The sequence below is a fragment of the Cricetulus griseus genome, assembly GCF_003668045.3.
Source record: "Cricetulus griseus strain 17A/GY chromosome 1 unlocalized genomic scaffold, alternate assembly CriGri-PICRH-1.0 chr1_1, whole genome shotgun sequence".
Classification (NCBI taxonomy): domain Eukaryota; kingdom Metazoa; phylum Chordata; class Mammalia; order Rodentia; family Cricetidae; genus Cricetulus; species Cricetulus griseus.
Window position 1 is genome coordinate 192,242,295 of NW_023276807.1, and position 16,524 is coordinate 192,258,818.

At 39.1% G+C, this 16,524-nt stretch overlaps 1 protein-coding gene across 5 annotated transcripts in view; it reads right to left on the bottom strand.

The window, feature by feature from the left end:
• The window catches only part of Tasor (transcription activation suppressor), a 50,226-nt gene extending 36,781 nt beyond the window's left edge, over positions 1 to 13,445 (bottom strand). For 4 of the 5 annotated variants that reach the window (XM_027389609.2, XM_035452256.1, XM_027389608.2 and 1 more), the window contains exons 1-3: positions 12,903 to 13,445; positions 2,397 to 2,542; positions 1,018 to 1,110 (exon numbers count right to left, since the gene is read on the bottom strand). In XM_027389609.2, coding sequence (XP_027245410.1) covers positions 1,018 to 1,110; positions 2,397 to 2,542; positions 12,903 to 13,212 — 549 coding nt within the window. In that variant the 5' untranslated portion in view covers positions 13,213 to 13,445. The remainder of the gene's footprint in view (positions 1 to 1,017; positions 1,111 to 2,396; positions 2,543 to 12,902) is intronic. The other variant, XM_027389607.2, reaches the window with a different exon arrangement.
• Positions 13,446 to 16,524: the final 3,079 nt, after the last annotated feature.

A 16,524-nucleotide genomic window follows, 5' to 3' on the forward strand; every position in this document is an offset into this window, starting at 1 on the left:
AGCAAAACTTATCTTTATTTATGCTACTTGTGGCAGATACTCTCACAAACAAGAGAATTAAGACCAGAAAAAAATACACAATTTTTTTAAGACTTATTTTTAATACTCTTATTTATGTGCAATATGTATTTGTGTGTGGTGGTACTCTCAAACACCAGAAGAGGGCAGTGGATTCTCTGGAGCTAGAGCTACAGGTGCTTCTGAGCTGACCAATATGGGTGCTAGGAATTGAACTCAGGTCCTCCTATAGAGCAGCAAGTACTCTTAACCACCTCTCCAATATCAAGCAAAATATTTAAAGAGAAAGTTAACCACTAAGGGGAAAAAATGGCTATTAAGAATACACAGTCAGCATTATATAAAGCAATCTTGTTTTCATAAAAGAAAATCAAGCATGTCCTAAGGGAACAAATAGAACTGATCAGAGAAATTATTACATTTGAAAAAGAAATTACAAAACATATACTTTGCCCCTCTGAATCATTTATTCTACTTATATGTCAATAAAAACATAGGTTACAGTAAATGCCTTTAACTCCAGATGACTGGCAGCAAGATGCCCCCAAGTTCAAGGACAACCACAGATAGATAGATAGATAGATAGATAGATAGATAGATAGATAGACAGACAGACAGACAGACAGACAGACAGACAGACAGACAGACAGCACTGGAAAGGTGACTATTAAGAGCTCATACAGCACTCATGTCAGACAGCTCACTACTGCTGTTAACTTTCACTCCAGGAGATCCAATACATGCCTATCTCATGTGCATATACCATATACTTTATTAAAAATAAAGATAAATCATAAAGAATAAACGAAGATTAGAAAAGATGGCTTAGTAGGTAAAGGCACCTACCACCAAGACTGACAACCTGAGTTCAACATTCTCTCTCTCTCTCTCTCTCTCTCTCTCTCTCTCTCTCTGGGAAGAAAAGTTATCTTCTATTTATCAAATGCATTGTTGAATAACTGTGAAACTCCTAAGTTACAACGGAAACAGTTACCTCACCTGGTATCGATCAACCATGAGAAATGCGTAAGATTCTGAAAGTTCCTTATCCAAACGACCATCAAACTTCAGTTCTCTTCTTTTTTCTGTAAACTAAAAGAAATTAATTTATAACTAATTAGCATGATTGTTTCATTAAGCTTAAGAGTTAAAGAAATTTTTGTAAGAAATCTCAAACCTATCAAAATAAAAATCTTCCTATGTTTTCTGCTATTCAGGGTGTCAATTTTATTTCTTCCTATTTTAACTCCCCGTGTGTGTGTGTGTGTGTGTGTGTGTGTGTGTGTGTGTGTGTGTGTCTGTGTGTCTGTGTGTGTGTGTGTGTGTGTGTGTGTGTGTGTATTAATTAGTTCAAAGTATCTAGTACTTACCAATTTTAGCCAATTTTCTAGCAAAAAAAAAAAAATGAATATACCTCCAATCTCCTCAAATATTATATAATGATGTTATCTTTTTATCTTCCACTTAACATGGTATACTAAATACAATTAATTGATGGTTTAATTTATTTAAGCCAGGCACAGTGGCACTTAACCTTGTTAACCCAGCAGTTTGGAGCAGGAAGATCCCTTTGAGTTCAAGGCCAGTCTCTGGTACAGAATGGGACCTTGTCTAACTTATGTTCCCTATTCGTCAAGTAAAGTAAAGTAAAGACTGACTGGGCTTACTTTTAGATTCAAACAGATATCTATTTAAACTATAGAAGAGCAAGCATTTTGTATTTGTTTTCTGGCTACCTCTTCAAGGAGGTACTATAACTTCAGATAAAATTTCCATATACAATTAACAAATAATCCCTACTATCCCATGAAACCACATCAAACTATCAAATTCTTACTTTCTCTAGAACTAGTAAACAGTGACCTTCAGGAAGACTTTCAAAGTTAAACTTTGGTAGCACATTACCAAACTTTGTAGTATTTCACATCTATTGGAAAGCAATAAAAAACATTCTAAAATTCCATTTGTGTTTTACCTCAGAATTCTACACGATGGCTTTTCCTATATTAAACTCAAAGAACATCTAATTTGTATATGAAATTAGGATTCATTGTCACCTGTTGCCCTTTGTATATACTTTTTCAGTAAGAGTTTCTATGTGGGAAGGAGGACTTACCCCTATAATTACAACACTAGGAAAGCTCAGACAGGAGAATTACTTCAAGTTCAAAGTCAATCTGACCACACAATGAGTTCCAAACCACTCTGGACTAGCATAAGACCCAGTATTAAAAAAAAAAAAAAAAAAATTTAACTTAGTTAACAATACAGCCAACAATTTTAGCAGAAGAAAAAGATTATTTCCTAACAAAACACATTAAGTCTTAAGTCTTAATTTTTTTTAAAAAAAGGATTTCTTCCCCAGGCTAATTACATACCTCTTTTTCCAAAAGCTCATTATGTATCAAGCAAGCTCTTCTATAGTTAAAATTTGTTACTGAGGATGGCTCAAGGTAAGATGAATGGAGAATATTTAAAACATCTTCGAATTCTCTAGAGCCTGGAGTTAATGACTGGAAAAGTGCTAAAATTAAAAATATATATATATATATGAATTATAAGATTATTCTATTACAAATATATACGTTTTTCTGTTTTTCTTTAAATATCTAACTTCAAATGAATAAAAGGCATCAAAAGTTACTCTATTTTAGCCGAGCGATAGTGACGCACATCTTTAATCCCAGCACTGGGGAGGCAGAGGCAGGCAGATCTCTGTAAGTTCGAGACCAGCCTGGTCTACAAGAGCTAGTTCCAGGACAGCCTCCAAAGCCAGAGAAACCCTGTCTGGAAAAAAAGTTACTTTATGATGTGCAAGAGCTATTAAACTCACTGAGGATGAACAACTACATAGCCCAACAGGTAATGGTGCTTGCTGCACAGACCTGAACAATTGAGTTGGGTCCCTAGAACATACAAAGTTGTCCTCTACCTGCACTTGTATACCCAAGTGCCCATGTGCATGTACACCCATACACAGAATTTTTTTAACTCACTGAAGAAAAATTAAGACTTACCTAAACTAATTCCTTCACATACAAATAAAGGTTCTAATTTTACAAACCTCGGGGATGCTACATAAGGCAATCTATACTGCTTAAACTCTCATGAGAATCTATACATATACTCAACTTGTCTCAATTTCTATTTACATTACACTGACAAAGTACATGTTAGACTATGGTAGTTTAGCAACAATTTACCATAAATGAAAGCTAAACCAGCAGGATAGGTCTTATCTGTAATTCCTACACTTGAAAAGCAGAGAAAATATAATCAAAAGTTTAAGGAAGCCCAATCTACAGCCAGCCAGGACTTTATAGGAAGATCCTGTCAAAAAAAAAAAAAAAAAAAAAATCCAATTTAGACAATGCATCTATAAAATGGTTCTTTGCATTTAGTGATAAAGACAGAATAACATGCAGTTCTCATATGGCTTTATTATCAATATAAAATAGGACATTTTAAACTACCAAATCTTAAAATGAATGCAGGGCTTTGAACCAAACCAAGCAGCCCAAGTCTTTTTGGTTTTCTTTTCTTTTGCTTTCCTCTGAGACAGGGTTTCTCTAGTAGCCCTGGCTTTTTGGGACTCACTCTGTAGACCAGGCTGGCCTTAAACTCAGAGATCCATCTACCTCTACTCCGGATCACTGTGAGTAAAGGTGTGCACCACTTTATCCTAGCTATTTGATGGCTAAGTACATACCAAGTTCAAGGATGGCCTGGACAAGTTAGTGAGACTCTCTTCAAACCAAAATGTAAAATGTAGTAAGTAGAACATTTGTTTCACAAGTTTCAATACCAATAATGGAAAACAACAAAGGACTTGGAGAATTTTAGAGTAAAAACTGAAATACCAGATCTGTCATTTACTGGCTTTGTAGCAGATGATATATAACTTAAACAGCCCAGTTCTCTCATTGTAAAATGGAAAACTCCACTTCTAATAACCATTATATGCTGAATACTATATAAGGCAGTACATAGCAGAACAAAGCAGCTGGTGCAAAATTAACACAAATAAGTGTATATGCTTTTTGTTTTCAACATTTTACATCCCATTTAATTTCCTGTTTCCATATCTGATACAAGTTCTCACTGGGCAGTCAAGGCTAACCTCAAATCCAGTCTCCAGAGTGCTGGAAATACAAGCATGTCTCATTACATCTGGCTCAAATTTGTATGCATGTATGCTCATGCCAAGATGTACATGTAGAGGTCATATAACAACTTTCAGATCATTTTTCTCCTTCTACTGTGGTTCCAGGAATCAAACTGAAGCTTACATACATAGGAAGTGCTTTCACCAGCTGAGATAACTGTCTAGCACTGGAATTTCTATAATACCAAATTATCTAATCTATTTGGTTTAATAACCAAATATTGTGGCACATGCCTTTAATCACAGCATTCAAGACAAGCAGATTTCTGAGTTTGAGACCAGTTTGATCAACAGATTGAGTTCCAGGCCAGCCAGGGCTACATGATCAGATCCCATCTCAAAAAAAAAAAAAAAAAAAAAAAAAAACTCCAACAACAAACAACAATAATTTCAAGACAGGTTTCTCTGTGGCTTTGGAGGCTGTCTTGGAACTAGCCCTTGTAGACCAGGCTGGTCTCGAGCTCACAGAGATCCGCCTGCCTCTGCCTCCCCAGTGCTGGGATTAAAGGCATGCATCACCACTGCACTTTATATGAACAAAGGATGACTACAAGTAAGCTAAAAAGACATTCAAATAGAATAAGACTACTAAAAGTATCCTGTAATCAAGTTTGTAGATGTATCCAGTAATAAACTGTCAACTCCATGAGAACACCAACTACACCTGACTTGTTTGCTTCATGTTTTCCATATGCTATTAAGTAGACAAGTGAGTAGTTCCAAGTAAACTCAATGGTTAAAATACACTCAAGGCAGTACTTTTTCTAAAGTTCATATAAAGGTTTTTTTTGCTTTCAAAGTTTAAAATCACTATAAAAGCTGAAGCATGGATCACAAAGAGCTACTTCCCAAAGATGAACTTTGTAAATGAATATGCTACACTCAAGTCATCTGTTTTATATCTTAAAATATCTTACTAGGAACCATCCATTTCACTTAGTAAAGTCATTATCCAAAACATTATTTCCTGGATTCTGACAGTTACTGAGTCTTACCACTAATAGGTCACCAACACTTTTTAGATACTGAAACCTTTACATGCATAATCTCAAGTTATCAAAAACACAGATACAATCTGCCACCTTCTCAAAACAAACTAACCCGAGACAGTTAACAGTTATGGTGACCTCAAAGCTACAAAATTAATTGATAATAAGGTAGATGGGACACAAATTCAAGTTCTCTGGATCTAAGGTTATGTTGTAGGTGTGAGCTACCCAATCAGATCAAGAGTCAGAAAAATGTAATTGCATCCATATTTTGTTTTTAAAGAAAAAATTGCTTTATTTGGTTTTTCGAGACAGGGTTTCTCTGTAGCTTTGGAACCTGTCCTGGAACTCAATCTGTAGACTAGGCTGGCCTTGAACTCACAGAGTTCTGCCTGCCTCTGCCTCCCAAGTGGTGGGATAAAAGGTGTGCGCCATCATGGTCCAGCTGAAAAATTCATTTCTAACAAGTTTTCTACCCTTGTCTTTCTTTTAAGTCTTTTTAAAAGTGTATTTAAGTGTATGAGTATTTTGCCTCCATTGATTGTATACCACAGTGCCCAAGTGCCCAAGTGCCCAAGACCAAAAGAAGGTATGGAGTTACAATCAGTTGTGTAAACTGCCATGTAGATGCTGAGAACTGAACCCAGGACATGTGGAAGAACAGCAAAATTGCTGGGCCATCTCTTCAGTTCCTTCTTTCAAATTTATATTAAATATATCTAATTTTACTTATATTAGGAAGAATGGAGCCAAAACACATTACTAATACTCATTGATTACAAAGGATAAAAGGAAGAGAGGAATGGTTAACACCTGTTGTAGGGAGGTGGAGGATCAGTAGTTCAAAGACAGCCCAGGCTATTTCAGACACTGTCAGTTAATAACAGAAGCAACTTAAGTTTTTCACACAGTAATAAACAAAAATAAATAGCTGGGCAATGGTGAGGCACACCTTTAATCCCAGCACTTGTGAGGCAGAGGCAGGAGGATCTCTGAGTTCGAGGAAAGCCTGGTCTACAGATCGAGTGCCAGGACAGCTGGGGCTGTTACACAGAGAAACCCTGTCTCAAAAAAAAACAAAAAAGAAAAATAATTTTGTTTAAATCCCATAAAAAACATGTCAGAAAGATGGTTGGTTGAACTTCATGTCAGTTTCCATATTGAGAAACTAGTTACATATATATATTCCATAAAACCAAACAACAGACATCTAGGATGATATTTGGAGATAATCAGAACTAGAGCCAGATGTGGTGGTGATTACCTGTAATTCCAGAGGCTAAGATAAGAGAATGATTACAATTTAAATTCAACCTGGGCTACAAATTGAGTTCAAGGTCAGCTTGATTTATATACAGTAAGACTGTCTCAAAAAGCAGGTTAAAAAAAAAAATCAAAACAAAAACAAACAAAAAGTCTGAACTAGAATTTAAGTGTCATGATTCACAGATATGGCATCACAACTCCCTCCCCCCAAAAAACCTTTAGGTCAGGTATGTAGCACAAACCTGTGATTACAGCACAGCAGAGGCTGAGGCAGGAAAAAATGAGTTTTTAGTCAGCCTAGGCCACATGGAAATACCTTGTTTCAAAGAAAAAAATAAAATAAAAAATAAGTCAGTCAAAAATTAAGTTTACACCTAGGCCCAGTAGCACAGGCCTGTAATCACAACTACTCAGGAGGCCTAAGTACAATGATCTCAAATTCTAGGCTACCCTGAGTTTATACAGGGATTTCTTAAATGACACACTGTCTCAAAATAAAAAGTAAAAAGATAGCTAATGAGTGAAGTCAATGGTTAAGGGCTTGCCAAGCATAGATGAAGCCTTGGGTTCCATCCCTACTGCCACATCCACACAACACACAAAAAGAATTTACATTTAAGCAACTGGCAATAGGTTTAAAAAAGAATAGCAACTTTGATCTTTAATCAAAAGAACATTTTCCAGGCTGGAAAGATGACTCAGCCATTAAAAGCACTAGCTGCTCTTCCAGAGGACCTGGGTTCAATTCCCAACATCCATATGGCAGCATTCATAACTGTCTCTAACTCCAGTTTCAGGGGATCTGACACCCTCAAACATACCTGCAAGCAAAACACCAATAATTAAAACAAAACAAAACAAAATTTTCCTCAATTAGCTTGACCAATTTATTTTGTGCCAGTGGAGACCTTCTTGTATTGTATATACATGATATGCTAAAAATGGAATACTGCTATTGAAACACATAATCAGAATGTTTTCTGACTTACAAGTAATCATAAAGTAATTACGACTAAATTAGCCAATGAATAGGACTTCAATGTATCTCAGCAGAGCACTTGCCTAACATGCAAGAAGTCAAGAGTTCCATCCCAAAACCACAAGAACACAAATACCAGCTGAATGTGATGGTATATATATATATCTATATTCCTAGCATTTAGGAAGCTGGGACAGGAACATCAAGTTCAAGGCAAGCCCGTAGAATAGTGGGGCTGTCAGCTACTGTCAGAGAAGCTTCATTTTACAGTGGGTGACTACTAAAAGCAGAGAATAAATGACTGAAGAATTAACCTTAGGTAGGGCATCTATCACTCCCTCCAAGTTCCAGCAACACTGGAGAAGGGACACCTAAAATGTACAAGTCGGTAAAGGGTATGTGTATGGCATTTCATTCAAGCATTGTGATTACAAGACTGAAAAGGAAGGGATGATAGAGTTCCATTCCTCTCTGAGGATTTATACTGTTAATGGTTGATGGGGTAAGGGATGATTCTCTTCTGTGGTATACATTGGGTAAGATGACCATGCTATGAACAACCCTAAGCCTCCCACCCAAACAAAAAATAAAATAAAAAGATAAATGTTGAGATGGATGCTATCTGGGAAGGGAATCAGCAAGGGAAAGGGCTGGAAAGATGGCTCAATCCATTAAGAGCACTGCCTGTTCTTCCAGAGGACATTGGTTTAGTTTAATTTCCAGCACCCACATGGCAGCTCACAATTGTCTAACTCCAGGTCCAGGGGATCTGATGGCAAACACATGGTACAGACACACAAAAGACCCATACATATATAATTTTAAAAATGAAGTGTTTGGGGGAACACAAAAGAGGGTAATGGGGTTATAATATGATATCATATACATGTATGAAAATGTCATAATGAAATCCATAAGCCATTATTGTATATAACATATGCTAATAAAAAATTGTAAATTGCCAGGCAGTGGAGGTGCACACCTTTAATACTAGCCCTCAGGAGGCACAGATCTCTGAGTTTGAGGCCATACTGCGATACAGAGCATGTTCCAGGGTAGCCAGGGCTACAGAGAGAAGCCCTGTCTAGGGGAAAAAACAAAACAAAACAAAAAAATAAAGCCAGCCTGAGCTACATGGAAGAAAAGAAGGAAATAATTAGCAAGGCAGCTCGGGACCAAAGATGGTCTGTGATTTATGAGTCCAAGGTTGGTATCTACTGGTCTTCATACAATGTGTCTCCATTTGTTTACAACTGATTTGTAAATGGCTTTTCTACCTAAAAAATATTACTACCTGACAATGTTTTAAGAATGTGTTTTGCTGGAGCCTGGCGGTGGTGGCGCATGCCTTTAATCCCAGCACTCAGGAGGCAGAGGCCGGTGGATCTCTGTTCAAGACCAGCCTGGTCTACAGAGTGAGTGCCAGGACAGGCTCCAAAGCAATACAGAGAAACCCTGTCTGGAAAAATAAAAACAAAAAATAAAACAAGAATGTGTTTTGCTGGGCAGTGGTGGGTCTTTAATCCCATTACTCGGAAGGCTGAGGCAGGTGATCTCTGAGTGTGAGGCCAGCCTGGTCTACAGAGCTTCAAGACAGGCTCCAAAGCTACAGAGAAACCCTGTCTCAAAGAACAACAACAAAAATAGTATTTCATCTCTACATCAATATTGAATGAACAGTCCTGTTAGTAACAAATACACTGGTATAAGTCAACATGAACCAAGACAAATGAAATGTCTTGCCCAGGTTTACTTCGATGTAGAGAAAAATCATTGTTTTCAAAATCCAGTTATCCACAATTACTAAAACAGCATGGCTCAAAAAAAAAAGCTACAGAGTCAGGTCCAATTTCAGCAACTGGTGGAGGCAGGAAGTAAATCCAGCCTGAACTATACTAAGACCTGGTCTATTTAAAAAAAAAAAAAAAAAAAGGCCACTGCAAATTTTTGTTAGAAAAGATGTTCATGTTTTCGAAACTGTATTAGTAGTCTATTCTAAGAACTTTGGAGAGAAATACTGTCAAATTCAATTATTAATTTTAATTTACTTTTGAGGACATACTAGATATAGAATAAAACATGACAATGCATCTACAGGTCAATGCAATTCTCATGACTCACTATACTACAGAAAATAGCCCAGCCAATAAATACAACACACATCAGTAAAATATTGGTATTCATCATATAACTCCCCTAGAATTTATGAACATCATCTTTCCTCTCAAAATTCTCCCCAATGGTTAAATATTCTAATTTCACCGGAAACTAAATGTTTCTCATACAACTGATCAAAAACTAGCTTCAATTCTAGATAATGCCATAGATGGTGACACAAGCCCATAAACCCAACACTTAAAAAGCTAAGATAGTAGTATCAAGTTTGAGTTTGAGGCCAGCCTGGGCTACATAGGGAGTTCCTGCCTCAAAGGGGTGGGGGGGGGGGCTTTCATTTTTCTGACTGTGGATGTATGTAATGTGGTCAACTGCTAGGCTTTTGATGTTACAACTTCTTCCCATGATGGACTATACTCTGAAACTGTGAGCCAAAATAAGCCCTGCCTCCCTAAGTAAGTAAAAATAAAATTTAGACTATTAAGAATAACCTTGCTACACAGTTGAGTAGTTACAAGTAGTGTGTGTGTGTGTGTGTGTGTGTGTGTGTGTGTGTGTGTGTGTGTGTGTGTATGTTCAAATTCAATCTCCACCATTTACTAATTAACAAGTTACTTCTTCGTACTTCAGTTTTTTTCCAAAAATGAACATCATAACTACCACAAAGGATTCTTGAGAATTAGTTATTATAAACAAAGGTTAGAGCAAGGTCTACAACCTATCAAGTACTATATTCCCTGCTAGTATTATTACACCACTAAAATGGCAATATTTTGATGTCATACTAGTATAATCAAGGACAAATCAAGCACACTTTTAAGAGTTGGACAAGTCATTATAGGTATGAAACTATAGCACTTAGGATACTTGAGGCAAGAGGATTGCTATATTTTTAATGCTAGCATGGGCTATGCAATAAGACCTGTCTCTAACTTTGAAAGTCAATAAATTATATTGAATGGTATTTACTTTTAAGATTTTTTTTAATTAACATCCTAACTTTAAATTTCACCAGAAAGCAGTTGTCTATTAGAATATGAATGTAACAAAACTTTTGATGCTGAAAAATTCAAGATCTGCAAAAAATTCCTTATTCTACTAAGTCAGATGACCACTAGTACACCAAGCCACACCCTAAACATTCTTTTCAAATCTTCCAATCAATGATGTTGGAAAAAAACTAACAATGCCTATGCTTTTTTTTTCCCTTTCTTCCAACCACTTGTTCTCTATTGCTTACTCTAAGTCTATTATGTGATGTTAAGAAAAATGAGAAACAGGCTAAGTGAGATGGAGTTCCAGGCCAGGACTATGTAAGAGACCCTTTCTCAGAGAGAGAGGGGGGCTTGTAATTGTCCTAAAGTGATAAACTATGTTTTTCTACTAAAAGCTGAAATTCCAAGACTGACTTCTCCCAACATACGATAAAATCTGAGATGGTAAAGCAGTTGTTGAAAGCTCTATCATCTGTAATTTCCAACAGTAAGGAGACTTAGACAGGAACATTTCAAGCTCAAACCCTGAACAAGTTAAGGAGATCCTATCTCTACTGTTCTCTATTTTAAAAGGTTTATTTATTCCTATCTTATACTATTTGAACAACTGCCTGGTGTACAGTTAGATGTTAAGAATTATTTTCAGAAAACATGAAAAGTCTACTGTGCTTTCTTAAACTATAACCTCTCTTATACAGATGAGCATAAAACCATATCCCTAAGCAAAATGGAAAAATAGAAGCATTTCCCCCAAGGAATATATCAGACTCCATGGAGAAAGCAGCTAGGGTTTATATTCCCTAAGTCCCCATGCCACATTTAGTATTTTCAATTTCAGTCAGAGCAACTTCTGGATTTGGCTTATGCAATTTAAGAAACATACTACCTTACCACATTTCAAGCCAGATCCTAAGGCTAAGACAGTTAAAAGTGGTGTTTTGGTGTTGTTTTGTTTTTAAGGTAGTTTGTTCACACCCTTTAGTCATTTAAAATCTAAATGATGTCAAAAAGGCTTGATAAAGGTTGAAAATGTTAAATCCCCTACTCTCATAATCAGATTATATATGAAAGAACTTCCAGCCTATTCTACCAATGGCCATTAGGAATGAGTATCTAAATGTTCTTGTATCAACACAACCACACACACCTTAACTACAGCAAGAGAATTCACTATCTTGCCCTACATTCTAAAGTATTACCTCACCTTAAAGAACATTTCTAGAAACACTCCTCAAATTAGGTGGGCAGATGTCTATTTCATCCTCCTCTGCATGGTTTCTTATGCCATTTCCTTGGCTTTGTCATTTAAATAGAAAGGAATTTTCTTTGTACTTTCATAAATCTCCGGTGTGCAAATAGAGTTGGTTACCCGGATGCACACTGTTTCCATCAAGATTCTAAATCTTCACAGATTCAAAAAAAAAAAAAAAAAGCAGCTTTGGGAAATAAACCATTAAAAAACTGTAACATGCAGTAAGGCAATAAGGGAAAATTTAAATCAAATCCAGAAAAAATCCAAATGACTGGACAGTCAAAACCTACTTTATCAACGTGTTGTTGCACGTTTTATAATATGGCCCTAAGATTTCAAATGTAAGCAACTAATGTAACTGTTCCTATTTAAAAAGTAGACTTTTTAAAAATTTGAAGTTCTAGATAAGTTGGAGATTCTTGGTCAAATCGAACTTCTCATTTTTCCCCCATAGGGAAATTAATGCACCAAGAACCTACCTTCCCATCCTTTTAAAATATAAAAAGCCATAGTAAGTTTGGAGTTAAACCTAATCTAATGCTTCAAAAGAAAAAAAAAACTATATGGAAATGAAGTGTGATGGAAAACTGTGCATGGAGCTTATATACTAATGGAGATTTTCTAAATAAAGAGAAGACGCTGGCATCGAGCACATTTCAAGTAGACACACATAGCTGAAGAATTTCCATAGTGAAAAACACTTGTCCTCAGAACGCAATGGCCTTGGAGAAAGCCTCAGAATCCATGGCCACGGGCTATTTCCACAAGCAGACTTCTCAGAAGCATCTTTGGGAGGCCACATCAGCTTCTCTGCCTTCGGGGGTTGGGAAGGAGGGACACCAAGCACCATCTTTCCTCTCTGGGAGCTGCAGCCTTATGGATACGCTTCAAACCTGAGCTACTTCAACTTCCACGGGGAGGGGGGGGGCGGCGGAGCGTGGTTCCACCAAGCTCTCTCACCAAGCGCAGCTGGGCGGCCGTGGCAGCGAGGGGAGAGACGGCTGGCGCTTGCGTGCGTGTTTACGTGTCTCGGATGGGTGTGGGAAGAGAAGACAGAGAGGTCCTAATGAAAAGATGGAGGGGGGGAAAGAGAGAGAGGGGTTGAGGAGGGGGGAGGCACCACCTTTCTTTTCTCTGCTCTTCCTGGGGATCTGAAAACTCCGCCTAACAGGCCTTTCGGGCTCTTCGGCGCCTTTGTGGAGAGCGACCGCGGCCGCCTCAGAGGTGTGCTGAGGCTGCTCGTGACTGTGGCTCCGGGCGGCTTCGGCTGCCGCGGTCTCCTCAGGCCCCGCGCCGCCGCCGCTGCCGCCGCCATCTTGTAGAGAAGACTCAAGCTCCGGAAGCGCTGGCTTCATCCCGTCGTCTCCGCCGAAGCCCCGGCTTCCCCAGCTCGCGTCCGTCGAAGAGGCCTCGGTCTCCGCGGCGGTCGCCATCGCGCGGGAGTGACGAGCTCCGGGAAGCTTCCGCCCACAAGGTCGACGGGCGTGGGGGGGAAGCTGGCCGGCCGCCGAATTCTCCTCAACCCACCCAGCCCCTCCGCCCCCCGGGGCCGCACTCGGGCCTCTGAGACGCCTCTCGAACGTCAAAGAGGCTCCGAGCGCGCCTACTCGCCCCGAGAGCCGCTCCCGACTCCCGCAGCTTTTCAACCGGCCCCAGCCTCCCAACGTGCTCGCGTCGGGCTCGGGAGGGGGCGGGGCCTCAGGGGGCCCGCTCTACCAATAGGAACGTAGTGCCCGCCTTCGAGACTGCAGATAGACCGCGCCGAGGGGCGGAGCCTCGCGATGCCGAGCCCGCCAAAAGGGGCGACTGCCACACCCGACGAGAGCGTCGACGCCGTCGCCTCAGGCTGAGGGATTGTGCCTCGCTGCGCTCTGAGAATTCCTAGGCCCCCGGCCCTGGCGGACACTTGGTGTTGCCTCTTAACGGAATGTCCGCCTTCTCGCCTCCCGAGTTCTGTGAACCCAAACCGGCAGATAATTGGCTGACTCCGGTTTTGTGACGTTCTCAGAAGTTTAGAGCACTGAATGCTCTAACAAAGGACCACGGTTCGATTCCCAGCAATCCACATGGCAACTGACAACCAACCTTTAACTCCAGTTCAGGGGATTCATCCCCTTTTCTGGCCTCTGGGCACCAGACAATCATGGTGTGCTCTGGCGTACATTCAGGCAAAACACATGCACACATATAGCCTATAAAATAAGTAATAAACCAGACAGGGAATGCAGATAAGAAAATGGCCTCCAGTGAGACGCTAAAACAGGTGGTTTCTATAATCTCTTATTCCTCCCAGACCTTCTGCCTTCCCAGAACATCACATGTACCGTCCGCCCTCCCAGGCTCTAGTGTGACACAAGCAAATACTCAATACTTGGGATCCTTCCACATAATTTTCATTCTAATGATGATGAGAGAAAGACTGATGGCTTTTAGACATTCTCCCTTGACTTTTTTTTCTATAGCGCACACACACACACACACACACACACACACACACGCACGCACGCACGCACGCACGCACGCACGCACGCACGCGCACATTATCACCATGAAAAAAAAGCAACTTGATAGTCAAATAAATGGTTTCTACGTAAATCAAATGGTTTCTTCCTAGTTAAGCTGTCTTGTGCTACTATCAATACAGACAGTACATAAACAGTGCTTTCTGTATGCTAGGTAATACATCAGTTGAACTCCATTTCATTTTCACAACGGATACCAAGGAGAAGCTTTTACACAATTTAAATATTGAAACTTGGACAAACTGAAGTGACAAAAGTCCATATGTAAGCCAGTTCTAATCCCACCCAAACTACTTATACACTGCACCCAATTTTTTCAAGTATCTCTGCCTTAATGCATTTTATGAAGAAACATGTTTTACTCAAGGTCTCCAAGCAGCAGCAGCAGGACTCCCAGATCTTTGTTCCCCAGCACCTCAATATTGCTGAAGGAATTGTTAGGCCAAGATGATAAACTACAATAAAGCCATGACCCCTGTCAGGTGCTTGCTACTTGAAGAGCCTTCCAAGAATAACAGACAATCCGGGATAAGTGTCCCTCGTTTGACATCAGGAGGTGGGGTGTGTGTGAATCAGTAAAGCAGGGGAAAATGTGCAGAAATCAATTATCAGTGAACAGTTAGGGTAGGTTTGGGGAATTTAATTCAGTAGGATATACTTGTCTAGCATACTCAAAGCCGTGGATTTGATCCCCAGCACTTCATGAACTGAGTGGGCACAGCGCTGGGGTGGGGGTAATGAGAGAGAAGTTCAAGGTCATCTGGGGCTACCTAGGGAGTTGGAAGCTAAGGAGAAAACACACTTTAAAATTTATTTTAAATGGTGATAGAATAAAAGTTAGGTTTAGGGAAACTCATACATTATTGTTAAGTAACTTTTTTAAATGGGGAGGATGAGCTTGGTGGCACATACCTATTCCCAGCATTCAGGAGGCAGAGACAGGTAAAAGGATCTCTGTACAAGTTCAAGGTCAGCCTGGGCTATATAGTAAGAACCCTATATCAAATAAAATAAAACATAAGAGGGCTGAGAATTAGCCCAATGATAGAGACTTTGAGCTTGTCAGTAGCATTCTGGAAACACTACAAAGATAGAGATAGATAGATAGATAGATAGATAGATAGATAGATAGATAGATAGATAGATAGATAGATGGGATCAATCCCTAATGTGAAAGAATATCAAAAACTCAGACTTTGTACTCCTTATATGGTAACCTTTTTCCCACATGTTCATTTGTATCAAGTTAAAAGTTAAGTGGAAACTAATTACATGCTGGTGTTCTCTTAAATAATCCACTCAGCAAAAGCCAGCTATCCTTGTCTATGTATAGACAACCAGAGTTTGATGGGAAAGAATTCTTAAAACTAAGACCAGTGAAGTATTGTTCTAACCCAAAGCAACATTTATTTTAGAAAATTGGTGAATTCAGGGTTATAATTTATACTTTTAAATTGGGAAGCTCTAAAATATAATATGGCTTTTGTTTTTCTTTTTTGCTAAGGTTTCATGTACAGCAAGCAGTCCTAGAATTCCTAATCCTCCTGCCTCCATCTCCTCAGTACTGAAATTACAGGTATGTGCCACAACACCCATATTAAAATAAGTAAAATGGATAGTAATTTTAAATTTCATTGCATAAAGCTACTAACAGTCAATATTGGAAATATTTGTCAGGTTGGAGAGATGTCTCAGCAGTTAAGAGCACTGGCTGCTGTTTCCAGAGGACCCATGTTTAATTCCCAGCACCCACAGGGCAGCTCAAGACTGTAGCCCCAGTTTCAAGAGTTCTGACTCCCTCACACAGACATACATGCAAGCAAAACACCAATGCTCATAAAATAATTTTTTTAAAAAAAATATTATTTGTCAGTTGCTTATTGGGACCAAGCATTGTGAAGTAACAAGGAGAAGACTCTGGAGCAAGCAAACAGACATAGTTACTTTTGTCAAATTTACAGTTCAGTGGAGAGTGGATCTAAGTCTAGCATCTATAGGGACAGCTAGGCTTAGGCATAAATATTGAATAAACAGTCCCCTCTGGGAGGAGCAGAAAAAGGGGCAGAAATTTGCTAAATCCCGCCCACGTGAGAAAAGCCATAGCAAAATACAAAAAAAAAAAAAAAAAAAAAAAAAAAAAAAAATCCATCTACAGGTTTATATTTGTATACATGGCGGTGGGGATATGTGGAGGGAGGGGTACTACCACAGATGCATATAGTT